This window comes from Orussus abietinus, unplaced genomic scaffold (assembly GCF_000612105.2).
Source record: "Orussus abietinus isolate OABI.00-Male unplaced genomic scaffold, Oabi_2.0 scaffold124, whole genome shotgun sequence".
NCBI classification, from domain to species: Eukaryota; Metazoa; Arthropoda; class Insecta; order Hymenoptera; family Orussidae; genus Orussus; species Orussus abietinus.
The window spans coordinates 112,062-138,887 of record NW_019394296.1 but is presented as its reverse complement, the minus strand read 5'-3'; the positions used below and the strand labels follow the sequence as shown (position 1 = coordinate 138,887).

At 43.9% G+C, this 26,826-nt stretch overlaps 1 protein-coding gene across 2 annotated transcripts in view; it reads left to right on the top strand.

Annotated features, from left to right (window-relative positions):
• The window catches only part of LOC105703233 (neural-cadherin), a 131,442-nt gene that overhangs the window by 35,134 nt on the left and 69,482 nt on the right, over nt 1-26,826 (top strand). Inside the window, exons 8-16 of one of the 2 annotated variants that reach the window (XM_023435046.1) lie at nt 415-691; nt 906-1,501; nt 1,825-1,971; nt 2,078-2,269; nt 5,766-5,777; nt 8,088-8,278; nt 18,602-18,791; nt 19,187-19,369; nt 20,635-20,824. In XM_023435046.1, coding sequence (XP_023290814.1) covers nt 415-691; nt 906-1,501; nt 1,825-1,971; nt 2,078-2,269; nt 5,766-5,777; nt 8,088-8,278; nt 18,602-18,791; nt 19,187-19,369; nt 20,635-20,824 — 1,978 coding nt within the window. Of the gene's footprint in view, nt 1-414; nt 692-905; nt 1,502-1,824; nt 1,972-2,077; nt 2,270-5,765; nt 5,778-8,087; nt 8,279-18,601; nt 18,792-19,186; nt 19,370-20,634; nt 20,825-26,826 lie in introns of those variants that run through there. The other variant, XM_023435045.1, reaches the window with a different exon arrangement.

Here is a 26,826-nt window from a genome sequence, read left to right as displayed (position 1 = left end):
CCATCTTCCTGACTCTGCGGTTAAGCGTGGCTTTATTTAAACAACGGTCTCACTTGGAATTAATAAAATTGCTACTAATGATGAGACCGGATTCGCTGTTCCTCTTTGGAAGTGTCCGGCATCACTTTAAGCTCAATGGGTGCTTATATTAGACTCTGTCCATCATCGCGTCACCTGACAGTCATTGTTCAATCTCAGATTAAGTGGAGGATTAGCACCGACAAGCGTTGAGTTCATGACAGGATGATTCCTAGATTGAGCCCGCTTTTTGATCGGAAGTGTCAATTCCTGTCCTCTTAGTTTTAGAAATTGGGATTAAGGAGTCATGATCATTTCCCTTGATGAATATACACGCGTCAGGTCGTTTACTGTGTGTTCGTTTTATGCTAATCCTGTTTCATTTTCATTTTGTAGTTGACGATCAAGGTGTCAGACGTGAACGACAATGCACCGAAATTTGAACTCCCGGATTATCAAGCTCACAACGTGGACGAGGACATTGCTCTTGGTACCAGTATCCTTAAGGTCAAGGCCACTGATGCCGATTCCGGGGCAAATGCAGAAATTGAATATCTCGTCTCCGACGATCACTTCAGCGTGGACTCTAACGGCATCATAGTTAACAACAAACAATTGGATGCCGACAACAACAACGCCTATTATGAATTCGATGTCACTGCCAAGGATAAAGGTGACTGCTTTCAATTCTTTGCGAAATTTTGAAAAGCGTATTTCTTAGATACTTTTACTTGAAGTGGAGTAAATGTATTTTCCCTCATCAAAGTTATTTAATCTGAAGTTGATCAACTAGGATGCAACTTGTGCCTATTTTTATAACCCATTGTCTACCGCCCGACTACATTTAACAGTCTAACATCGTTATGAATGAATTTGTTGCTCACCAGGTGTACCTTCGAAGACCGGCACAGCCACGGTTCGGATATACACGAAGAATAAAAACGACGAAGAACCGAAGTTTTCGCAGCAAGTGTACACCCCCAATGTGGACGAAAACGCTGGACCAAACACTCTGGTGACTACTGTTGTCGCGTCTGACAAAGACGGTGACAACGTCCGTTTCGGGTTCGTTGGGGGTAACACCTCTTCGGGGCAGTTTGTCATCGAAGAGATCACCGGAGTGATACGATTGCACAACAAAAACATATCATTGGACCGTGATAAATACGAACTCAATGTAACTGCCATGGACGACGGGGCTTGTTGTCCGAAAGGCACCGAGACAATTCACACCAGCACCGCCGTGGTGGTGGTTTTCATTACCGACGTCAACGACAACAAGCCTGTCTTCAAGGAATGCGGCACTTACAATCCTAAAGTCGAGGAGAGCGCTGCGAATGGAAGCCCTGTTATCAAGGTCCAGGCTACTGACGATGACAAAGGCGTGAATGGTCAAGTCAAGTACTCCATTGTCCAGCAGCCTAACCAGAAGGGTACCAAGTTCACCGTGGATGAGGAAACTGGTCAAGTGTCGACGAACAAGGTGAACGATCGAATTAAGTGTAATGTTTGTTCTTCAAGTGTAATGTAATTCTCCGTACTTTCTATTGCAAGCAGTATTTCTCGAAAAAAGTTATTAACAGTATTCAATAATATCTAATAATTTCCTTTAACCTAGATGTTTCATTTATTTTTTTTATTTTCGGTGGAAATGTATTTGGTATGACATCGTATATGTTTTGTGAAAATGGCCTCGGACATTATTTCTTGCCCAGTATGTTTGATTGTTCACTTTTAATTTTCCTCCCGGGGTAACGTCCTAAATCCAGGTTTTACTAGCGACTCAGGCATTTTTGAACATTCCAGGTGTTCGATCGAGAAGGCGACGACGGAAAGTTCGTCTCCGTCACCGTCAAAGCTACGGACCAGGGTGAACCCTCTCTCGAAGGTGTCTGCTCGTTCACCGTCGAGATCACCGACGTCAACGACAATCCTCCTTTGTTCGATCGCCAGGTACGTCCTCGCTCGTATTCGTCCACCATGACGTCTCCGTAGTTTCCTGAGAAGGAATCAGAATGTCACTAAAAAAGTCATAATCGACTCTCCCGCGTGAACGCAGAAATACGTGGAGAACGTGAAGCAAGACGCGAGCATAGGTACCAACATATTAAGGGTATCGGCATCCGACGAGGATGCTGATTACAATGGTGCTATTACGTATTCCCTGAGTGCGACGGACGACAACGCGACTTTGGAGTACTTCGAGATCCAGCAGGAGTCAGGCTGGATTGTTTTAAAGAAGGCCCTAGACGTGAGTATACCCCAACATATCCGATAGACCATTGATCTCTTACTAACGATATACCTATTACAGCAGTGTCGATCCCTGGTGCCTTAACTCGAAGTGCGAGGTAAAGCACTAGTTAATAAACATTAAATAAATCTAGACTCACGAGTTTGACGTTGAATGTCAATATCGCGGCTTGAATCGAAGGTGTCGTTGCCCATTGTTAACGTTCACCAGGCTCCTTGAACAGTTTCTCGGAGAGCGTTTTTGATAAATGCCGATCGTGTCCCAGGGATCGAATGCACTCACTGCGCCTTGTATTAAATACAACGAATTATACATATATATATATAAAACCTGAGTGTACACCTTCTTGCCGACGTTCTGTACATTTGCGTTGACTTACTCTCTCATGACACTCCAGATCCAAGTCCTTGAGTTGGCCAGTCGTGCGCTACTTTTACTAACTGCCTATTATAAATATTATATATATATTTACATATGTATATTATACATACGTTTGACCAACAGTAATATCGATTATTTCTCAGACACTGATATACTACATTGCAACGAGATGAGTTTCCTTTGTACGGCACTTGTATAGAGTTTTGTCATTCCCCATTGATATATGCACAATGCGTTCACTCTGGTAACTTAGCTACTGCCTGAACTTCCTCAAACGCTTTATATCACGTACATACGAATTACCTGAATCGATCGACCAATTCGGGCTCTTCCGCCTTTTGGATTAACCGACCTTTCCGCACTTTTCTCTGCCAACTACCAATGATAAGCCGCCGCCGCGGCCTCAACGGAAGTGGGCCTTCCTCCTGGGCAGCGAGCGAGCTGAACGTTAAATCGACTTTACCGTTCGGAACCCCTTTTTCGTTCTTTTCCTCCCAACTTTTTTCATTTTTTACGTCCCCTTCTCGTCCCCGCCTCCCTTTTGACTTTCATTTTTCCCTAGCGAAACTGTACATAGCTCCGATTTAACGATTCCTCTCCGCGAGCTCTCGATCTCTTATCGGTGTACTTATTGTTGCTTGCACTTGTCCGTTAACTCTGAGGTTCTCGTCGCGCCTTTCCGAATATAATTTCCGTGGACTCTGCGGGACTAAAAGGAGTTTCTAATTGCTTAATCGTTGAGAAAATGGCTGCTTGTCAGGGGCTTCGTTTACACAAACGAGATGATGTAGTTTAGTAGTTGCAGTATAATTGGAAGATGGTAATTAGTGGGAAAATGGAAGTTAACTTCACCGTTCTCATTTTTACGAAGTTTCTCTTTAATTCAGTTCTACCGAGATTCTCGTAAACGAGATTCTTTTAAAGTAACAACACTCCTGCAGTTTCAGATAGCGAGGCGGAAAAATGCCACTCTCGCAAATTATTCTGAGATGATCTTGTTATAATGGCTCCTAGATTGAAAACATAATTAACAATTCGTTTGCTAATGTGTTTGGCAATGTCAACTCTTCCAAAAGTTCCCTAAGATTCATTATTAGAGATTACGTTACATTATTGAATATATCGGATTATACCGATTAATGATTATTAAAAGTTATTCAAGTTTCTGCAAATCACGTTTTAATTAGTCTACATATTAAATCGTGCAGTTTTGCCGTTCGGTCTAAAGGCGGGGTATTTCGAGCTTCCTCTGGAGAATGGATCGGGTTTTTAAAAGAAATCAGAATTAAACTGTATATATAAATGATTTCGGAAAATATACCGATGGAAAGGAAGGAGGAAAGTGCTCAGAAAGTCTAGAGTTAACGGGAGTTAACGATCGAGGGCCCTTATTAAACCCTTCCCATTTCGGTTGTCACTTTTTTCTGTGGTCTCTCCTCCCGGTTTTCTTTCGGTTCCTCGTTCTGACTTTCCTTTCGATGTCCCGAACGATAAACGACGAAAGAAGGAGAGAAGCGACAAAAAGCCACTAATCTTATGTCCTCGTTAAGTACTAATGTGAATGTCTTTTCAAAAGGGAAGTGATGCTTTTTTCAACTTCCAGGAGCAGGTGGGAACGACATTTTTTGAGCCCCACGTACGGTGTACTGCAGATCCTCTGCGCGTTTTCCGGTGCATCAGACATAAACGATGTTTTGAATTGTGCTTGCAGATTTTTATATGAATGTGTTTTTTGATTCCCTTACAGGAACGGATCTCGCTCTCGCTGTCGCTCCTCGTTCTCACTGTCCCTCTTTGTCTCTCTGTCTCTCTCTACTTCGCTCTCTACCTTCGAAAACCTCCCGCCTCCACCTGGGAACTTTCCCCCCTCTTGCTTGCCTCGGAACTCCCGATTATTTTGGTCGATCCCTTTAATCTCTGCCGTGGTTTCCTTTCATAGACAGAAAATGATCAATTTTCTTTCAATTTCCCACCGGATCTCGCGAGCCTTGCGTTGCTCCTAGCTGCATCCCTTTGTTAACTTTCTACCTCGTCGATGAACACTTCTCGGATTTAATTTCCTCATTCTTCGTATTTATTTTCCGTTCTCTATACGTACAGTAACCTCCCGTAACGCGGACGCGTGTACCTGTGTATACAATTTAGCTGTGGCTGTATTAGAAATAATCACAAAATCGTGGCAAACAAATTGAGTCATCCGAGGGTTGAGTCCATTATGCAATTCATTACACACCCTCCTGCAATTATTACGCGTAAATAAGGGGATTCGCGTATAAGCGCGATTTCCTTTGCCCTAGAATTTCAAAGCCGTATCGTACAATTAGTGGGAGGACGCTGTACTTATTTTTATTTCTTTCAACCCTTTGAGCGGTGAAAACATACGGTTACGTGTTACTTGAGTTTCCACCCCACGATAAACCACCGCTCAAAGGTTTAATTCTCGTGACACTTCTCTCGAGGTCTCGTTACGGATTCACCGCGTTATCGACCAATCTGTGCACCCTTTTTTCCGGTCCTCTCGCACGGCACCGTTCTTTCTCTTTCTCTCTGCTCTCTCTTCCACTTTCTCTGTCTCTTTGTCTTTCTCTCACTCTTTCTCTCTCTCTTCTGTATCTTTCAAACCCCCCACCTAATCTCTCGGCATATCACGACCGACAGATGAGAATCTTTTTTATAATCCGAGAGCGCATTCGTAGATCGTAAGGCACTTGTTCGAGGTGTGACATTTTTTCTTCTGTGATTGGGGCAGCATACCACTGTTGTGACCAAACATGTATATATATAAAACGAGAAAAAAAGGAAGAGATATGTACGTCCATCGGTCATTGGGCGAGGTTACTAACGAGAAAGTATCAGACGAGGGGTCGTCATAATTTCACCCGTTTCCTCCCCTCCCGCCACCCCTTCGACCCCTGCCCGAAATACCCCAAAAATCTCCCCCTGGTCCCTCGATGATCCCGTCGCCTCTCTAAAAAAAACGCATTCTGCTTGCATGCGAATCGCCTGCATCGATTGATTTTGTACAGAATTACTAATTTGTCTTTCTTATTGTTTATGTTTGCGTTTATTGCACCGTTTACTTTCCATTCTCGGATTTGACGATGACAAAAAGGGCTGTTTTCCAGTAAGTAGGATTTACCTGCCATATTCTTTTTAGCACCTGTCCTCTGTAACAATCAAATATGTACCATATAACAGAAATACATGCGTACCCTTGAGCATTTAATCAATTGCGCACTAGAAGACCCACTCGAGGGGGCTTCAAAGTAACTTTTTACCATGTGACTTTACCGATATTGGAATTTCTCGGTATTCTTCGAAATTAGCGCACGTAGGCGTTTGAAACATTAAACGAATGCTCAGCTGGAGGAGAGGGATTGCTTGTTAATCGTAAGAACTTTATTTAATTACTCGATACATATGAAAGAGTCAGGGACTCTTATTCTTGTTTATCACTTGAGGAAAAACTAGATGACGTTACAGCAGTTTCTTTTGTTCTTTTAATTTGGCATACGTTTGAATTTTATGGTTAACACCCGCGACCTCTGGTCCAGGTATTTGACAGTATCAGACAATTCCGTGTGCTAATTTCTAATAATTATGAGAAATCAAGAAGTTTGTTAATCTACACGGCAAAAAGTCCTCTTGGAAACCCCTCAAGTTTAACCCTTTTCCACCGTATGTCTCTGTCACTGTTTTGTTTCCGCCTACCCACATTAGTGCGCGTGTACCATGTATATGTGTCTCTTATTTTCTTTGTAAAGATTAACGTTAAGTTCCCATTCTCAACCACACACCGACTTTACTCGCCCATCTCTGTCTCTGTCTCTCTACACGACCATCTGTGTAATCTATGTGTATACCTATACATATTATATATAATATACAGTCTTTATTTCGGACTCCTGTAATTTATTTCACTTTTTTTCATATATATAAATATATATATATATATCTCTGTCTATCTCTATCTTTCTTCTCTCTCTCTCTCTGACTCTCTCTCTCTTTCTCTGTCTTTCTCTCTTTTGAACCATTCCGTTCGCCAGAGTTTCGTAGGTATCCATCCAACCACATGGTCATAACCGACTGCGCATATACTTGCACTACTTTTCTCCCAAAACCCCCCCAGACATCGTATATACGTATATACATATACATAGTGTATACATAATATATACACAAGGTATTCGCACCGCCATTATGTACCAGCGACTACTCCGACACTGCCTGTGAGCGCCTTGCCCGAGGGAGCGATCAAGAATTTCCGCACGTCTTTTGTTACTAATGAACCCATTTCCATGTTGCAGAAGATCTCGATCACTAGTGTCGCGTTACAAGAGGCGAGCGCGTCGCGCTATTTGCGGATACCTACCGGACTCTTCGACTGCTCGCGGCGTTTCTTTACGCTCATTAGTTTCCTCTTCTCTCTGGCTCTCCACGTTTATCTGTTTCTCCCAGTTCTCGCGACGCGACCGGTCGCGACCTTCTCGAGCCCCGCGACTTCTTCGTCCTTTCGGTGCTCTCCACATTTCCCAACACGTACGGATAACGTCGATTCGAGGTTCGTCATGTTGGTCGTTAGATCAAAAGCAAGACCTTCCTCGAGTCGACGGCTCCTCGTGTTCGGAAATCAACGCCCTCTTTTCCTCGGGACGGCTGCATTAGTTTCCTAAAACGTAACCCGAGGTATTATTCCGGGACTTGATTTACACGTTAGTCGTTACTTAAACATATTTCGACGGGAATTTATTACGTGGTTTTTGTTCAACGGGAGTAGGAAGAAGAAATAACTCGCAGTCGATAACGTGTATTTGTCTTGAATCAGAATATGCGGTTTCACTAGTTGATGCCTTATTAGCGAGGAGAAACAAAACTGTGATCAATGCTCGTTGTTTAGGGACCTTTCGGGGAATAAAAGGAAAATAGTTAATCCGATCCATACCGATTTGCAGTATCCTTGCATTCGAGTCTTCCGTAGAAATAGTCTCGGTCCAACTGCAACTTATGAGTGTACTTGTCGCAAGCCTCGACCGACCAGCGGACACCTTAAAAGAATCGCTAGATTTCTTAAATATCTCCAAGAACTTATGCAGCCGCCTCCGCCTGTCTATCGGGTCTCTTATCGATGCCTTTCCACGAGTCGAGCGAACGAATCCATAAAACTAGAGAATTATAAGGAATAAATTAAAATCGCCCACGATTCCGACGAATCAGCGGCCGGCGCGGTTCCTCCGTTTCCTCGCGTTCGTTAGAAAATGTCGCGCGATCACTCATTCTTTCTCTATCTCTCTCTCTCTCTATCTCTCTCTTTCACTCTCTATCTTTCTTTCTCTCAGTCTCTCGTCTCTTCTGAATCGCTCATATGTCTTCGTTTAAACGAAGCTCGTCCCGACGAATGACCCTTGTGAGTTGACGGCCCATGTTTTGCCAATAGCGAGACGGGTTTCGCCTGACAGTACGGGCCTCCGACAGAGGGACACCACCCTTGTCCGCAGACGTGGACGTTGAGTTAGTCGTCGTAGACAGAAACAATAAACCACCTGTGTGGAATGGGAATGTATACAGCCCCATTCACATCAAAGAAAATGTCACAGTGGGTACTGTAGTGACGACGGTGAAAGCCAGGTTTGTATGCCACGGAACATGACACGACGTAGAGGGCGCGAGTCGTCGTGTCGCGGGGCGACGGTGGTGCCGCGCGACACGAAACACGGCGGCGCGCGTCCGACTAGGTCCGCTCTACACGGCCGAGTTTATCCTCTCGTTTCTCACCCGGCTTCCAAAATGCACGGTCGAGTTTAAGGTAATATATGAATCTCTGTGGCCGCTTTTCGCGGATGTTGCCATTCTGTAGGGGCGATCGGTACGAACGAGTAAACGGCCCGGGCAAGGGTCCGCCATGTCGGTTCCTCGAGATGGGTAGATCGGCGGACCGAAACGATGTCGCAATTTATGAATACGTTTAACTCGTCGAGAAGTTACGGGACGTTGGGTGGATGAGTTTGAGAAGCCGTGAGACACGAGCGGTCAAACTCAGTGGTCTAAAGGGGGCCGAGAGAAGCGTTGCATCGCGCGACGATCCCCGACTCGCCATCGATCGACTGACCTAACCTCACTCTTTCTCTCTCTTTGTCTCTGTTCTATCTCTGTAAGACTCTCGATCTGTTTCTCTCTCTCTCTCTCTCTCTCTCTCTCTCTCTGTCTCTATCTCGATCTGTTTTTCTCACTTACTCTCTGTCTATCTTTCTCTCTCTCTCTCCGAACAACCTCTCATGTCACGAGACATCACGAGTTGCGCACCGAGACTCCTGGTAGGGCGAGTCGCGCGCGCGACATGGCGTCGTTCAGGGAGGGCGCGCATGCGCGCGCGCGCGCGACTCCCCGGATGAATACGTATTCGTAAATACTTAATACTTAATATACTAATCTATATATACCGATATACTTACCTTACTTATACCTACTTATACCTATACTCTATCACACGTGTCATGAATCATATATACGATAACCCGTCTCCACCGACGCGCAACGCGCGTGCCACGGCGACGTGTGCCTGCTACGACACAGAGTCTCTCCCTGCAGATATATCTAGATATATATTATTTATATAGATATATATACACCACGGACGAGATGCCACAAGTATATATCGTATACCAGTACCAATGTATACCACTTGCCACCGACGAGAGCGATGAGATTGGCTCGACGAGCACACGAACCGCGCGCCGCTTGCGTCCCCTGTAGGGCGCCGCGCATGCGCCGGACGCCGAGCGGCCGCCATCTTGCGGGGCCCGGACTCGCGCAGCGCGCGAGTGCGACTTATTCACAGGCGGCGAGAGAGAGACGCCCACGTAGAGGCGCGGATTCGAGCCGATCCTAGCCGATTCCAGCCGATCCCAGCCGATTCGGGCTGGCGCCCGACTCGTCGCCGCCACGTTTGCCTCCCCGCCGACCCACGAAATTCACCCGAGAAACCCGTCCGAGGGCTGTGTCGGGCCGAAAGAGCGAAACGCACCCGCGGCCGCGTCTAACGGGCACCACGGGTGCCGGCGCGGCCGCCCGGGGAAACGCAAACGAAGTTCGTTGCGACAGCCCGGAGAAGGCAATATATAAGGGAAAACGAGTGGAGATGCCCGAAGCTAACTCTACCCTACTGACTCTCTCTATATATCTACCCCCGCCCGCCCCCGCCCTCCTCGAGGACTGCCACGAGCACGTGATGTACTAACGCCATCTTTGTTCTTTTCTTTTCCCGTTTGTTAACGTGTCACACACTGGCGTAGCGCGAGACATACAAGCTGGAGGCAATGGCCCAAGACAAGGGCTCCTCGCCCCTGTCGCGAGCGGTGGAGGTTCAGATTGACGTTGTGGACCGTGCTAATAATCCGCCCATATGGGACCACGTAGCGTATGGCCCGGTCTACTGTAAAGAGAACATAGCCGTTGGGGCTAGAGTTCTGTCTGTTAAAGCCAGGTCTGTCACACTGTTAATGCTCCGTGCGGCTGCACGAACCCGCCCTGCACGCAAATCTCGTGGCAATATTGTTCTTCTGCACGTTATTGATATTGTGTACGAATAACCACACCGACTGCATATTTACTGCCAGATATAATGTGTATTTGACATGACACCCCCACGCGGGGACCGCGTCTTACCGATACGAGGCACACCTCATACCTACCCGTACTTACGGACGTACCCACACGGAACACACCATACGCACACCCACGAGCATGCATACGTGCACTGTACAAGATTCCGGGGATCGCGATTTTCCGAATTGGCTACGCGAGACGTCGAAATGTACCTCTGGCGGAAGTCGCGTGTCCTGATCGATGGACCACTTTTGCTGGGGAGGTTTTTCTCCAGTGTGGGTGGTTCACCTGGGAGACTCATCGGTGTGGGGCACCACGCCACCAGGCTCGTGGTACCACGTTAGACTCGGCTTGGTATCCCGACACGGTAGCAAAGGTATCGTCGGCTTCTTTGGTACGCCCAAAGGAGATAAACGCCGTCTTGGGGTGGTGCCCTGTTTCGTTAAACTCGACGATTAGGGGTAGACTTAGATGGTAGATGTTGAATCGACGGGTCAATTGGACCTGATCTGTTGGTCGAAGCATGCGAGTCCATTTACTGACTTTGGAGGGAGTTTTATACAGTGCACCCACACATAGCAAACACGCAGGAGCGCACTGGACGGACCTAAGACGGATACACCACTCAATGCACGTCTTTCTCGGTGTGTGGCTGTTCACGAAGACCCGCCTCGTTGTTCTTCACCCAACTCTTTCGAGAGATCGTACGTCGGGGCTTCCTAGCGTCGATTCTCAGGAGGTCGTCCCTTAGATCGGACGAACGTGGAATTCTCCCCCTTTTTAAGACGCCGCGCGACACTTGCGACGGAGTTTGTCTCTGTCTCTCTGTCTCTTAACTCTCTAACTCTGTCTAAGACTTTCCTCTGTCTATGTATCGCCCTTTATTTCGAGCTCTACTTCTCTCTCGTGTCTCAGTCTCGAATCGCGCGTCGAAGCCTTTCTCGCACGATCCACATCGCGATCGGCGAGCCCTTTGATCTCAGTGCAAGACAGGATCGGTGATGACACCGTGGCGAAAAGAAGTTGAACGATGAAGTCCAGTTTTGCTTTGGAAATGGTACTGCTACGATTTGACACTAGTTTTATAGATATTTTGCGGTGACAGGGATATGTTAAGAGACCCTGTAAGGTCTTGGACGAGTTCATGAGTCTCGATTGAGCGCTACGTTTCTGTATCCCATTAATAAATTCCAAGGGTACATTGTTTTGAGCTGCGATAATGATATGGAAATTTTGAAATATCACTCGTCAGATATCAAAGAAAAATGTTGAGGATGAGATTCATTTGTTTGGCTGTAGAGGGAACAATTTACCTGCGTACTTTACGCGGTAAGAAATATAGGACTTCCATTTTGAACGAGATGATATCTGCTATCACTTTGAGCTCAAAGGATATAATCGATATGTTTGAAGAGTATTTCTGTTATTAGAACGCGGAAGACATTGTAATGGTGATTTAAAATGCAATGTCCCTTTTTGAATTCAGATTAAGTTGAAGAGACTTCGTTTCCTCCACACTGGTGTCATCACCTTATGATCTCGGGTGAACGACAGGGCGTGTACATTGGACGGTAAAAGAAACCTCGAAGTGTCTTCGGATCTAATTTTGGTTTTTTAGTGACCTCTGATTTTTTGATCCTTTGAAAATTCTTATCTTTTGTCTAAATAGTTGGAGTACTCATCAGTTAACAAGGCGATCGGTAACTTAATGACCATGTGGATTCATTGATTTTCTTATCAATTGCCAGTAGTCGATATTTTGGAAGAATATTAAAGAATATTATTAAAGTAATAAAAACCCGTGTATCACGATCAACCGACACTTCGAGTCAGTTTCTTCATACAGACAAAATACCTCGAAGTCATACTTGCATACACGGAGGAAAGAGGGAAAAATGCGTGGCACTTGTCGCGGAATTTTCCGAGAGCAAGGGAAAAAGCGTTTCTAGAAGAGAAATGGTGTCTCGATAAATCGATAATTATTAATATAAAATATAAATGATACTTTGTTTCATTAGTTTCTTGGAGCTGCTACTTTATATATTTATTAATGATGCGTCCTAAACAAGTGTTGGGCAAAAAAATATTCCTGGAAATTTTCTGTTTTTCACATTGTTTCATTACTTTGATATTAAATCGGCAAGCAATATTATGCTATATAATAGCGAAAGATAAATGTAAACGTTTACCTCGATAACCAAGGGATATTCATCAATTCGTAATGTTATTATTATATAATTAGCTATTTTTTGTTCATACACAATACACAAGTTTCGTATTAACTAATATTACAATAATTTTGCATCGTATCCGACCGCTGTTTGTACAAAACAGGAAACGGGAAAACAATGAAATCCGACCCACCCTTCACCAGGAGGGTTTCGCCCTGAGGCCGGTGCCACGCGTTTCCCTCGACAGGTGTACACGAAATCCAAAGTCGAGAAACACGAGGTTTTCGAAAAAGGTGAAATTCCCTTCAAGAGCCCACCCGAGCTCGATTAATCGCGACTCGTTGCGATACCGCAGATCAAAGCACGACGCCGCGGGCCCCGAGTGCAGACCGCACTTAAAAAAAATAAAAAAAAATAAAAAAACCCCAAAAAGTATGCGAAAAAAGAAGGGAAAGAAATCGATGCCAAAAAGAAAGCGATAGATAAATGCGAAGAGAAAGAACCACGACGAAAGAAACGAACGAACCGCTCGAAGAGAGAGCCCTTTCGCGTTCCTCCCAGCATCCAAAAAGAACGCGCGATTCTCTCTCCTGCACTCTGAGAGTTTCTCGCCCCGTCGACAGTACAAAGCCGTATTTCATGAATATGCATAAGTTAGTTTAGGTATGTGCCGTAAGAGTCTTTTGGGCATGCTTCGACATAGATGCTTTACTGGAACCCGTATTTATTTTTCTGTAATGATTGGCATCTCTCTCTCGCGACTCGACGCGCCGCAAAAGGAAATAGAAAAGAGTACATGAACGAAACGCATCGTCCACGATGCCGCGCGTTCGGCCGTTTTTCCGTTTTCCCGTTTTTCTATTTCTCCGTTCTAATCTGTTCCGTTGACTTCGTTCTTTTTTCTTTTCTCTCCGTCTCTCGGCACTCTGTTTAGTTGACCCCTCGTCCGGTTGCAAGTCGGTTGCAAGTCGGCTGCAAGGTAGCTGCAAGACGTCCAAAAGTGCAACCGGTGCAACCGAGGGTTCCTTAGAGGGCGACAAATGCACCGAATGACTACTACTAGTCGTAGTAGTAGTTGCGAGATGCTCCCTGAGTTCCTTTGCTTCGATTTCGGGACTGCTTCTTGTTTCGATACGTGCTGATGAATACCGCCCTGCAATATGAGTGTCCAAAGTGATTTTTCTGACTTATTACTAACAGAACCCGGTATTTATTTGATAAATTCTTACCCCCTCGGGTTTAAAAGGACCTTTGCAATTTACTTACAGGAAATAATTCCGACATTCGGTAAAGTATGTTGTAATGCTGATAAAATTATCTAGAAAAGAAAAACTAGCAATACAGGTTTTAAAAACTGATAAATAGATACCCACGTCTGATTGAGGACTTCATTTTAATGGTTTATACTGTAGCGATTTATTTCTCGCAAAATCCATGCATTTTTCAAGTTGCTCGGATTTATTAACTGCAAGAGAAACTTTCACTTTTCGTCAATTTCAATAGGTGTTCGAACGAGATAAGTAAATTAATTCGTATCTTGATGAATGAACATTTATGGGTATTTTGGAATTTTCAAAATTCATCGGCTAATTGAATCTTTGTGTTGTGTATTTTTTTTTGTCTAGTAGGCTCGGCTTTAAATTACCACGTTTTTTTCCCGGGTACGGTCAATATGGGATGAAATTTATTTTTACTGGGGTGGATTTCCCTCTCGGGGTGTGCTGTTAAAAATATTACACCGTGCCGCGCCCTGGAGCTTTATGGACCATGTGACGGTGGTATATTGGTGTTAATTTTAGCACCGTTCTTGGGTCGTATGTTAAACCGTGTTAAAACGGTGTTAACTTTAACACAATTTTAAGACTGCTATGAGGTCCATAAAGTCCACGCCAGATGGCGGTTCCGGCAATTTGTAACTGTACGTGGCTTTTTATTCCGTAATGGCCGTATAAATATCTGTCGCCATTGAATTTCATTGAACATTCTTACCCGCGGCGAGTGTCATAATTCTTTTTTACTGTTACATGCGCGGTACCCGGAATAAGGATTCGTGAAACGGAATGGTAACGCTTACCGCCGCTACATGACAATAGAATCAAATCTACCTGATTGAAGATACGTACTCTCGAGAATTCTCATAAAATTGAAGATAATCATAAAAAAAGAAAAAAACCGGATGACAAAATAATTCCGCATTAGGAAAAGTGTCGGATTGACATTTTCAATATTTAAATTAACTTCCTATGACGTTGATCGACCCTGAAAAACATTCTTTCTCTCTAGCGCATGTCATTAGGTTGGCTAAAAGTTCTTGCGATACTAATGATACAATTTCGAATACGTAAAATGTCACGCAGCTTTTCAGCTCGGCAATACAATTTATATACTGGAAACGAGTATATATTTTGGCAGGGTCGAATTTAAAAATAACATCCCTCAATTCTTAATTACTCAACTCTGAATTTAAATAAAAGGGCGGTCATTCTTGGGCACTTTCGAACACGGCGTCCCCGGTGATTCGCATTTTGATTTTTGGGCGATGCCAGGCCACGGCCGTCTCGTCTTTGCGTTTGTTGTTGCAGTTACCTACGTTGTGTTCTTGTTTTGCGTGGTACCAGACCTTAATGCGTAACGATATACAATTGCATCACGTTCTAGATCGTCGACGTATGGATATGCCGTATTGATTTTGGGCATGTTGCGTCAGTTGCTTTTCGTTTGCGTTGCTTACGTCCCGAGAATCGCGTAGCGTCTCGTAGAGAGCAAATGGATCGGGACTTTACGTTTTCGTCGGGTTTCTTTTTGCGCCGCGTGTGTACCTTCCGCCTCTGCCGCGCGTTTCCGGTAGCCTTAGAGCGGCCATTTTGGAGAACGGTCGAGGACGTAGATTGGTAACGATCTGGCGAGTGTTTTGAGGGTAGCGAGGTGACGTAGCTTAGTTAGAGGTCCTCGTTGTGCCTGTGAGATATCGAGCCGAATGGACCAGCCGAGTCCCTCTCTCTCTCTTTCTCACGTTCACTCTCCCTCCCTCTGTCTGTCTTTGCGCGCGCCGCCATCTTGGGAATCTCGAGAAATCGGCCGAACGCTATACTAGGCGACTCGAGGACATCGTATTTCGTCCTCGTATCCGTAGGAGTCACTTTGCAGAGATCCCGATCATCCGCATGAATGATCCGAGCCCGAAATTAGAGGATCTCTCGGGGTCGAATTCGGATTTCCGCGGAAAACCTCGAGTGCGGATTTTTCGCGCGTATCCGCCCAAGTTAAATTGTCTAGTGTCACGAGTCGGAACAACGATTCAACCTCGGCTGAACATCGGTAAATCGCCCTAAAGTTTCGCCGATTGAGAATTTCCTACATTTGGTCGTTTTAATGTGACGTATCTTTTGGATTTATTAAATTTCTGAAATTGCTCGGGCGCGACGGCTTCGAGGAAGATATTTAATTATAGAGAACGGTGAGTCGGGGCAACGAGCACCGGGATTTTCGACATTGGCGAACGGTGCTAATATTAAAAGTCGCTCAATTTTCAAAATCCTTGTTCGCACGTATCCGAGCAGTGAAATCCTTTGACACCCTGGCCCGGTATTCCGGTCTATCCCGTCAAGCCGGTATCGATGGTCAGGATTAACATTTTCGAAGTCAGTCGACCGAGTGTCACCAGGGCGCGAAAAAAGAAGTCTACAAAATTCGGAAATCTCGCGAACGACGATTCGGACGCGCCGAAATTCCAGGTGAAATTCGAAAATCCGACGCCAACAGATTCGCGTAACGCGAACATCGATCCGGTTCGATATATCCGAATTCGATCCCAATCGGAAATCCCGGGACATGAACTAACTATTAACAACTAACTACTAACATCATTAACCTCCGAGGTTCCTCACGAGTTGGATCAACTCGCGCCACTTTTTGCGGATAACTTACGGAGTCAAAGACAAAGGAAAGATAAACACGCATACACTAGGAATATCCAAAAAGTAGGGAAAAAAGAAATATCGCGTCCGTGGGAAATACTCTCCCGATTTTTGTGGTTTTCAGAGACGCTTAGGGGATGGGGGTAAACACCGACTTTTCTCATTTCTTTTCCACACGCGTTTCTTTTCTGTTTCCGCCACCAACACGAACACGGAAAATCCACACAGGCACACCCTGACACGTCTACACGCACACGAAACACCTACAGAGCCACACAAGTACAAAAAGTCACACACTCTGCCTCTCTCTCTTTCTCTCTCTCTCTCTCTCTCTCTCTCTCTCTCCCTCTCTCTCTCTTTTTCTCTGACTTTTCTCTCGGAGTCGCCTCTAAGCTATTCGAGAACCTCTCTTCGCATACTCGCTTCTTCAGCTACGTACACACTATACATACCTCATATATACATATATATATATTCCATATATTATATATATGATTATTCTATGGTATATTTACGTAGGTAGATGTAGGTATACTATACGCAGGCACATCTTTGCACATTTCAGTACCTCTCGTGATGTGTGTCACGCTTTCGCGACTAATCCACACGTCTACACATACACATTGGCGCCCTCCACGGTAATTTCATGTGCGTGCTAGGTGGACATTCGAGAGAGGTCTTGTGGATGCGTATGTACTCAAATAACTGAGATTTTTATTTTAGAAAGATGTTGCATTTTCGGAACTTTTGCTATGGATTAAAATCACCCCGCGAATCAATGCCACAGTTTTCTGTGCACTATTTAAGTTTTATTTACTGACATTTAAATGATGAGATTATACGTAAGAGAAAAAAGAATAATTATGAAGGAGAAGGAAGTTATCAATTCGCAAATGTTGTAAACTTAATGAAGCGTTTTGACGTTCGTCGAAAAATTTGTTTTGTTCAACCACGTACTTAATAGTCGCGTTTGCAAATCCACAAGACGTCAATTGGACCGTTCACTGTCACTATTAAAATATATTGTATACGTGAATGATAAAGATTAGTCAAATGAAGAAAAGAAACTGTATCACCAAATTCAAATTTCCAACGTCACGAGCCAAGTACAGCTCCTTATTTTACATGAAATTCTATAATTTCTGCTGGCGAATTTGCAAAATGCTCACTCCCTCAAAACGCACTTTAACGCACGTCTCGTGGGCCCGAGGGCGGAAAAATGAGTGTAGGAAAGAAAGAAAATATTATTTTCTTGATTTCATAAGCACACCCGTGATATATCGCTGGTCGGCGCGTCCACCACCCACCACCCACTGAAACGCCCACTCACACCCAAAGGCACCTCTCAAGATCCACACCACACAGAAATCACTCACACCCGAGCACAAGTAACACTCAACACCCTGGTACAAAACCCCGAAACACCACAAGCACATACGACATCCACAGCCACCTAACAAAATGGCGTTGGGCGCCAGAAGGGAAAAAAACGGCGAGCTTCGGCCCGGAGAGACGATCGCGACCGCTGAGTAGTTAGAGTACTGCCTCCTCCCAAGTAACGCAAGTAACGTAATTTGATTACCGATTAATTCGCGAATTACGGCCGAGGGTTGGTACACGGTCTTAGGTCGCGATCGGAGTCGAGAAAATGGGAAAAAAAGATATCTTAATCAGGGTTCGAAGACGGGAAACGCGGTCCGGGGTAAAGAAAGGAACGCGAGAAAGGAGGCGAGAACACGAAAGTACGAAAGAAAGCGTGTAGTTACGTTTCTTAGTAGCGATTGCCCGGATTACCGAGAGGATTGCTAAAGCCTATGCGAGAACGAGCCGCGCTAGGTAAAGAGTCGCTGTCGTATGTAGATGTCGTAAGCCTCATAGAGAGTTCTTTGGTACATTGATTTTCTCGTTTCGTTCGATTCTTTTTTTTCATTATACATCGTGTTACGTCATCGCATGGTATACCTCTTTCGTTCATATACGAGCAGTTATTAGTTACACGGTATAGTTTCTCTCCTCCCGGTTTCTACATATGTTATTACATAAACATATATTTATATATACTGCTCTAGAGGAAGTTTCCGTTCTCGTTTCCGTTCCGTTTCTTCTTTCTTGTTTCTCTTTTCGTCGTTTTACTCTTTTTTTTATTTTCTTCTTTTTTTTTCTTCATCTTTCCTTTCGATTTGGTTCCTTTTTCCGTTTTTCGTGCGCGTCCCTCGAGGCTGCCGGACGACGCTGACACTTTTCCCATATGTCGGCAGCTCCGGGATTGAGAACAATCCGACGGTCTTTTACCATCTCATGCCTGGATCCACCGCCCAGACCAATAAGTTCAACACCTTCTATCTACAACAGAGGTCTGAAAACTCTGCCACCTGGGCAGACATCAAGGTCAATCATCAGCTCGATTATGAGAGCATCAAGGAGTACAATCTCACTATACGAGTGGAGGTATGTTCCTTTGTTTCCCTCTCTCCTAATCTACGTTTAAATTCAATTGAGCCATGTAAATATATTTAATAACCCACCCTGGCCTATATTCAATAATTTCACCCCTAAGCTAAATTAACTTTGACTACTTACATAAATTGCACAATCTATTCCCGTAAATTATGAGAATTATTTTTAATGTAGGTTGTATGTTTTCTTTTTGGCACGACCTTTTATCTGGAGATATTTTAAATTGCAAGGTCTACATCGTTTAAGTATGCAAATTGTACATATTGATCACTGATGTCTAGATCGCATTTTTAAGGGCTGAAATCATATCCCTTCAATTTCGGGGGGGAATACGTTGATACGCTCCGCTGTTTTTAATACGAAAAGAAAATATTTTCGGTTTCCAGAATAATGGCGCCCAACAGCTGGCCTCGGAGGCGACGGTCCACATCATGCTGGAAGACGTTAACGATGAAATACCTTTGTTTACCGAGCGGGAACAAGAGACTGTACTCGAAGGTGAACCGGTCGGTAGTAAAGTCACTCAAGTGAACGCCGTGGATAAGGATGGGACGTCTCCAAATAATCAGGTAACTTATTTTTTTCCGATAAATACCTCTGTTCCTTAAACTACCCTTTAACCATTCCAAGGGAGGTTCAGAAAATCAAGCAGCTTAACCTTAGTCTACCAGAAAAAGTAGTAGAATACTCATACTTATATCACTGATATTTGTGACTTTTTACGTACACAATATGTTATACACCTACTCTGTACCTGAAATTGATATCTTTGAGAGCAATCCAGAATGTAACATACCTAGAATATATAACAGAAATATTGCTGATCATTTGATTTCGATTAAGTGAAAAATGGGGTATTGAACTAAAGTCAAGATAGATCAAAATCGGACATTGATAATAATTTTAAAGTTATGCCCTAAGATCCTTTAAACCTCGGTACAAACATCCTACAAGAGTCTCTTCAAGGCGGGTGCAAGTGCGACCTCGCGAAATGCACTTTAAAATTTGGTTTCTTGCTTTTCGGAGCCTTGGCTAAGATTTCGATGGTTTCGGAGGGCGAAAGTTCGTTTTAAGATGGCATATTTGTTTAGGCACGGGGTCAGGCATGCACCAAACATTGTCTAATTTCGTCTCGAAGACAGGGGAAAATTCTGTTAACCTGAATTTTTCGGTTCCCTTGGATTTCTTTGAACTCGGGTTCTCTGCGAGGCAAAGAGAGACCACGAAGGGAAGTTAAAGCAATCTCTTCGGGAGTTTATGTAGCGAAAAGAGAATTATTAGCATATCGCGTTGCATCTGAGGCTAATAACGTAAATTAGTATCTTCCGTTAGTCCGGGGTAACTCGTGGCACGGAGTACGGAAGTTCCGAAAGTAAATAACCCCGACAACATGGAGCTTGTATCGGATTCGCTGCAAAAGCCGTTTCTACGTGGACTTGGATTAGTTTCAGAAGTTGTAATCGGCCACGCGAGACTACCGGTAAACAGTTTGTTTTATTGCAACGGTACATCGCCGGTTAATCCCTGCGACAAAATTCTGGATACAAAATTTCCAGTGAAAATTAACTCGCGAGTAAACATCCACTTTTGTTGACGCTGCTCTTGGTGTATCTAACAAAACGGAGCATTTATTCTTCCCTGGTACACGATCCAGCCAAATTGTCCACGTAGCATCTTGTGAATACCTTAAAGAAACAACTTTTATCTTAAACATTTTTTTTTATTGTATATTTTTGTGTGAATGTTTGTAGTCGAACGAGAAGAGTGTAATTTTTACAGGATAGGCCCAAGGCGACGTAGACGGAACGGGGCTAAATGTACCGTTTAATTTCAGGTGACTTACTACGTGGTGAACAGCGATCGAAACGAGGGGAAGGAGTTCTTCGAGATCAATCAAGAGACCGGGGAGGTAACTACAAAAGTGGTGTTCGATCGCGAGAGGCAAGGAGCTTATGCCTTGGAAGTCGAGGCCAGAGACGGCGCGCCTTCGGCCCGGCCAAATAGCAACGGCCAGCCCAATTCAGGTGAGTACTCCACTTGCACCTACATCACGGAAGTTTTATCAGCCCCCGAGTTTACCTGCCGCCATTTCCGTTTCGGCTTACTAAATGGACTTTTACATTTATTGGAAAAATTTCCATGCAATGGTGACCAAGAAAAGACGTTCGCAGGGTGAGCAAATACCCGCGCCACGCATGTACTACGTTTTAAATCAATTTCAGATTAATTTTAAGAGACCTTAATACTAATCTGAAATTGTTAGTTTGGTTGGGACAAACGTTGATCTTGCCCATCTCGTAGGTAGTCCGAGATTGGCTCTTGGGCCTGAAATATTGAACTTATTGTTAGTATAAATTGTTAGTTTGGTTGGGACAAACGTTGATCTTGCCCATCTCGTAGGTAGTCCGAGATTGGCTCTTGGGCCTGAAATATTGAACTTATTGTTAGACATTTTTGATAACGGGGTAGCCGGGTGTCTATCAGCTTTTTGGGCCGATAAGAGTATTCATGGTTATTTCTGGAATCCAAGTCGAGCGCCAGTTTTCAAGGCGGATTCAAGGAGAAAAGGTATCTCCAATGGACAATCCTATCGAAACATCGTGTTAAAGCTCAAGTTCGTCTCTTTCACGGCTGGAGTTTCGAGAAGGCAGAATTCCGTGGCTTGATCGGAGCTGAAAAGCTCCTCGAGGGCCGGTAAAGTACTTAGCATAAAATCGATTGCTAATGCCGCACATCGGTATATCGGCCCTCGGAGTTTACGTCGGAACTTCCGGAACTCCAATAAATTTCGCCCCGTCGCCCTGGGTTATCGAGTGGCGTGGATGATCCATTTACCGATTATGGAGATCGGTCGCGGGAGTCGGCGGCGAGCTTTTAGCCGGGCTGCTTCGACTCGCAGTTTGAATATTTATTTAATCGCCGGACCTTCCGTATGGAATCCCAGAATACGGATAGGTCGTCGCTGGGAAGTGTCCCGATAAGCTGAGCATTTTTTTTCTTTAATCCCGAAATCCAAATGGATAGGATTTTAGTAGCTCGAAACTGAATTCAGATCACCTATATTAAGGATTTGGTTGATTGCGAGCTAAAGGTGATTTAAAGGAAAATCAATATATTATTAAATTAATCCCTTAAATGTGTTACGGAGAAACTTTATTTTACTGGATTCAACACAATTCCTATACAATATAGAAAGTATTTGGACCTTCTCAGGATATGATTTCAGATATTTTCAATGCTATTATGCCTCGTCTGCTATACATGATCATTTTTAATTTTTTAATTCATACTAGGTACAGTTTAGTTTTATTTTACTATACGCTAAGGACCGAGAAAATCTTCATATCAATTATGAAATAAGGAATTACTCCTCTTTTCATTTTTTGACGTTAGATGTAATCGTATGCAATTGCACTTCCGTGACATCGATAAGACTTGAAATATCATGCCACTGGGCGGAAAATATCTCTATGGCATAAAATGTTGCCCGACACATAACCCATTTGACATTCCTCGACATGTAAAGGAAAGTACGGTACCGCAGGTTATGTACTCCGGAGAGAGGTCAAGTACTCAAGTTAAGGGACATTCTCGCGCAAAGTGTCGCCCGGTGGAACTTTGCGACACTTGAGAATGTCGCTCGAAGGACAAAGTAAAAATTCGCGACATCGACGCTCTACATTTTCTCCGGGCGATAGCTCGCAAATTCGAGTCAAATATTTGTGGAACTTCGAGTGCGAGTTTGTTGCCTCGATGGATGAGGGGGAAGAAACATTAAAAAAGGTACATGGACTCAATTGAAGTCTACCGCCATGCTATGGAAGTTCCTTTCGATTCGCGTCCACCTTACCAACACGAGTTCTTCAATTGATACTTTCAAATATTTTTATAATCTTGCAGATGTTTCTTATCATTTCATTTTTAAAAGTTCGTTTTCTACATACGGTCTTTTGTAGCTGGGTGGAATTATTAAATTTATTTTACGTGGAATATGGACGATTTCGGAATCTCATACGAGATGTTGATACAGATATCAAATTCAGTCCTGTCGAATTTCCATCGAGAGAATCGGGTATCGAGCCGATATTTATGTTTTTTTTAATGTTCCCCTGAAATCTGACCACCTGAAAAATTGTGAAGCTTTGTAGCGGAATCAAGGGCCATTAATGTGTGTTACGGAGCTTGGAATTATTTAATTCACTTTTGCAATTAGTGTGACCTTTTCCAACCGTGTCGGTAGTCCTATTGATAGCTCCACTCGAGATAATCCGCGTCTCTTGAGCGAATGCACTTGCGAAGAGATGTCAATGGAAAGAGGATAATATTACAGCAATGGCGTGGCATAGAAATAGAAAAATATATTATATTTCAAAGGACAAAGGAGGACAGACCTCAAATGGAGAGATGTATTTTAAGATTTTTTATTACAACTACAGATACAGTACGCATAGGAGTTGTACCGAAGTAACTAAAATTATTTCTCAGAATCTTATCACTTTACCAGCCATCGGGGAACGATTTTTCCTTCTACGTGGAAGGTTACGGAAAAATCGATTTACAGAAAAACGATCCTCCAGGGGTCTTTTATTAAAAACCGGGTCTCCGAAATCCGCGAAGCTCCGATTTCGGAAGAGCCCGAGGACAGCCAGAATTTTACGATCGCTTGGAGACGCGGATTAAAAATTTATTGCATCGCTCCCATTGGCCACTCGGCATCGAATTTAACTCTTTAGGAATTTATTGGAGAAAGTCGTCCTTTCGGTGACGCATGCTCTTTTCCCGGTCTCGGGGGAAAAATTTCGGCTTCTTTTTCCTCCCTGCCATTTCCCAATCGTCACTCGAAAAATGACCCAGACGTGCTTGACCGTCGAAATTTATTTCCCTCTTTCGATGGCTCTCAACTCTAGGAATTTATTGAGTATCTCTCGGTAAGTTTCAATATCAAAAACGACCAAACCAGGGACGTTCCATTTTTCGTCCCTCTATATCGCTCTTTCTTCCACTTCGCTCGCGTCCTTGCGGAAATGCGGCATATTCGAGCTCGCCTTGAAGAAACTTCGGAACGGTGGATTACTCCGTGAAAAAAGTTCCTCGGCTAGGTTTCCGTTGGTTCTTCTGGTCGGCCGTTAAAATGGAAAAAATCTCCTCGCCGGGAAATATTTCATCCTTCGACGTCCCTTTATCAGGCTCCAAAACACATTATTTCTCATCTTGCCCAGAGAATTTTATTCCGGGGAGATTTCTCACTCCTTCACCGTGAAAAAAGAGGGAAATTGAATTAATGAACGGGAGAAAAATTCGAGAGGTGGGGAAGAGCGTGAAAAGTTTTTTCATTACAAGTTGGTCAGTTTTCCATTTTCAACTAAAGGGAAATTTTGTTGGTGGGTACTTGCTTAAAAAAAAAAATGTTTGCGGAATTGGAATGTTTCCGCCGACTTCCTGCATTCCAGCTGTCTACCAGCCAGTTGGTGTCAATTCAAACATTTCGGTTTGAAGAGTTTGGAAAGACGAGCGGAGCTCTTATCGTTGTAATTTTTTCCGTAATTTGCCTGCACTCTCTTTCAGGCGTCGCCAATTTTCTCGCTACTCTGAATTACTTAATTATCTCTTACTAATTGAAATTGCTGCATCTCGGATTAATTTTGTTTTCCTTCATTTTTTGTTCCGCACAAAGACTTTGCTCTCGTGACTACGTCTGGGTAGGGGGGAGACAGTGATTAAGGAAGAAACGGAAGAGAAAAAATGTACCTTAGAGGATCCACGGAGAAGCGCTTTTCTGAAGCAGAGAGCCTGCCTTTTGGTCTACTCTTCCGCATTGAGAGTCGTTATTTCAGAATATGCCAAGTGAGGACCGCCGTTAGGATATTGCACCTCCCTGCCTCGACGAAACAAAGGAAATCGCGGAAAATTGGGCCAACGAGAAAAAGCGAATTGCGAGCCGATAGGAGAGTACGTACACCCGAATTCATCAAGAACAACTATCGAATGTTTTTTCTACGCACGGTTTCCGTGTGTATCTCCTTTATTTCCCATTTTCCTTCATTTTCCCCATTTTCGTCCTTTCACGACAGGAAATCGCTTTGTCCTGCTGGCAGTCTTTATCTTCCAGAAGCACAATCGAGAGCTCTCTCTCGATTTTCTTCGAATTTCTTCGTCCTTTCACCAGCGCTAAAATTCTTCTCTTATCAACTCCCATGAACTCTTCTTAAAAATCCCACTTCATGTCTATTCTTTAAATTAAGAAATTGGGTGGATAATAATAAATATGTTGTATCTTTATTGAATATATTCTTCGGATGATTGACGAGTACGTGTTTACGCGGTGTTATTTCAGAGGGTATAAGAAAAAATGCAAAACGGAGTAAAACGTGGGGAAAATTCGAGGTGTTTTTTTTAATAGAAGAGTGGAATTTTCGCGGTTAAACTGTATCGAAAGTCACGTTCGGGAAAAAAATTTGCAACAGCGTGATGGCTGCGAAACGTAATGGCCATGGCCACCCAATAAAAACTGGGAGAAATTGGGCCACGTTCGGGGAACGACTGGGGAATCGATATGAGAGTGTACCCGAATTTTATCATGGAAAATTATTGGACGATTGCCTCTTCGATTTTTGTTCCTTCGTTCCATCCCTCTGTCCTTCTTTTTCTGTTTTTAGCGAAAAATGCACTTCACGTTTTCCTCATTTTAGTAATTATCGCTAGTTGTTCCATTTGTATTTTAGCGTCTGGAATTTAGAAATCGAAATTATGTTTTTATTAAACCCGCCTTCAGCGAAGCAACGCGTAATTTTTACGCTAGGAGGTAAAGCAACCAGGAGGAAGGAAGCGGGAGAAAAAATGGCGAAGACGGGCTTTTTCATAACGGCGAGAGGAAGCTCCGTCGTGCCGCTCGGAAAGTTCTAATTCTGGGAAATGCCGCAACGGCGCTGTCGGTGGAATATCAAGTGGCCACGGGGACACAAAGAAAACTCGAGGAAATTGGGTCATCGTGGGAAAACGAATCGAGAGTCGATACGAGACTACACACGAATTTTGCCAGGAAAAACCGTCGGTTGTTTTCGCGCCCGGTATCCTTTCCTCCGTTTTCTGTTTTCTCTTTCCATTATCGCGGGATGAATTTTCACCTGTTGGCTCGAGCGAGCTCCTTCCGCTGGTGGATTTCTCTAATATATATTTTTTTCCCGTTAATGAAGAATGTATCATTTTTCCCCGAAGGAGAAATATTATACTTCCGCAATGTTATTTCATCGCGCGGGGGAAAAAAAACAACAAACCCAGAGAGGAAAAATCGGAGGAAAAACACGGAAGAAAGTCTTTTCCACGGTGGAGTAGCCACGTTCGAGCCGCGTCGGCAGTCCGACTTCCGGAAAATGCCACAATGGCATTTCCCCCTCGGAATATCAAGTGACCATAGCGGCACAAAAGCGATCACGAAATTTCGGCCAGAACCTCATTTGCCCTTCCGCTCTTTTGTCTGTTCGTTTTCCAACTGGGTTCTTCCGTATTGTTCATATTTTCGACGGCATTCATCCCTCGATTTTCGGCTGGGCTTTTTATTTTCGTTTTCGGCCTTTGTGACCGGGCTTGTCGGCCAGTGGTACAGCTTTTTCTCATTACCGGTACAGAGTGGTACATTAAAATTGACGGTCTCCCACATTGATTTTATTATTTTCACGGCGATCATGCTATTACAAGAGAAGATGTTTCTCAAATACCGGAGCACAATTTACAACGGATATTTAAAAGAAGCAATATTTAAAGAACCTCGAAAGGACTCCGGAAGAATACCAATCAACGATAAAAATAGTAAGCGGTAGCTGTGAGGAAAATTGACGGAAAATCTTATTTTTTCTTTATATCTCGTTTCTTTATAATCTTCCCGTTCTCGACTTTTACCTGTCTGCGTCATATTTCTTTGCGCGCAGTCCCGCTTTTATGACCTACCCCACTATATTGGAAATCCAGGTTCCGGAAGTCGGCAAGGGTCTTCGAGAGAACCTTATGCGGCTTTGTTGAAAATGATAGA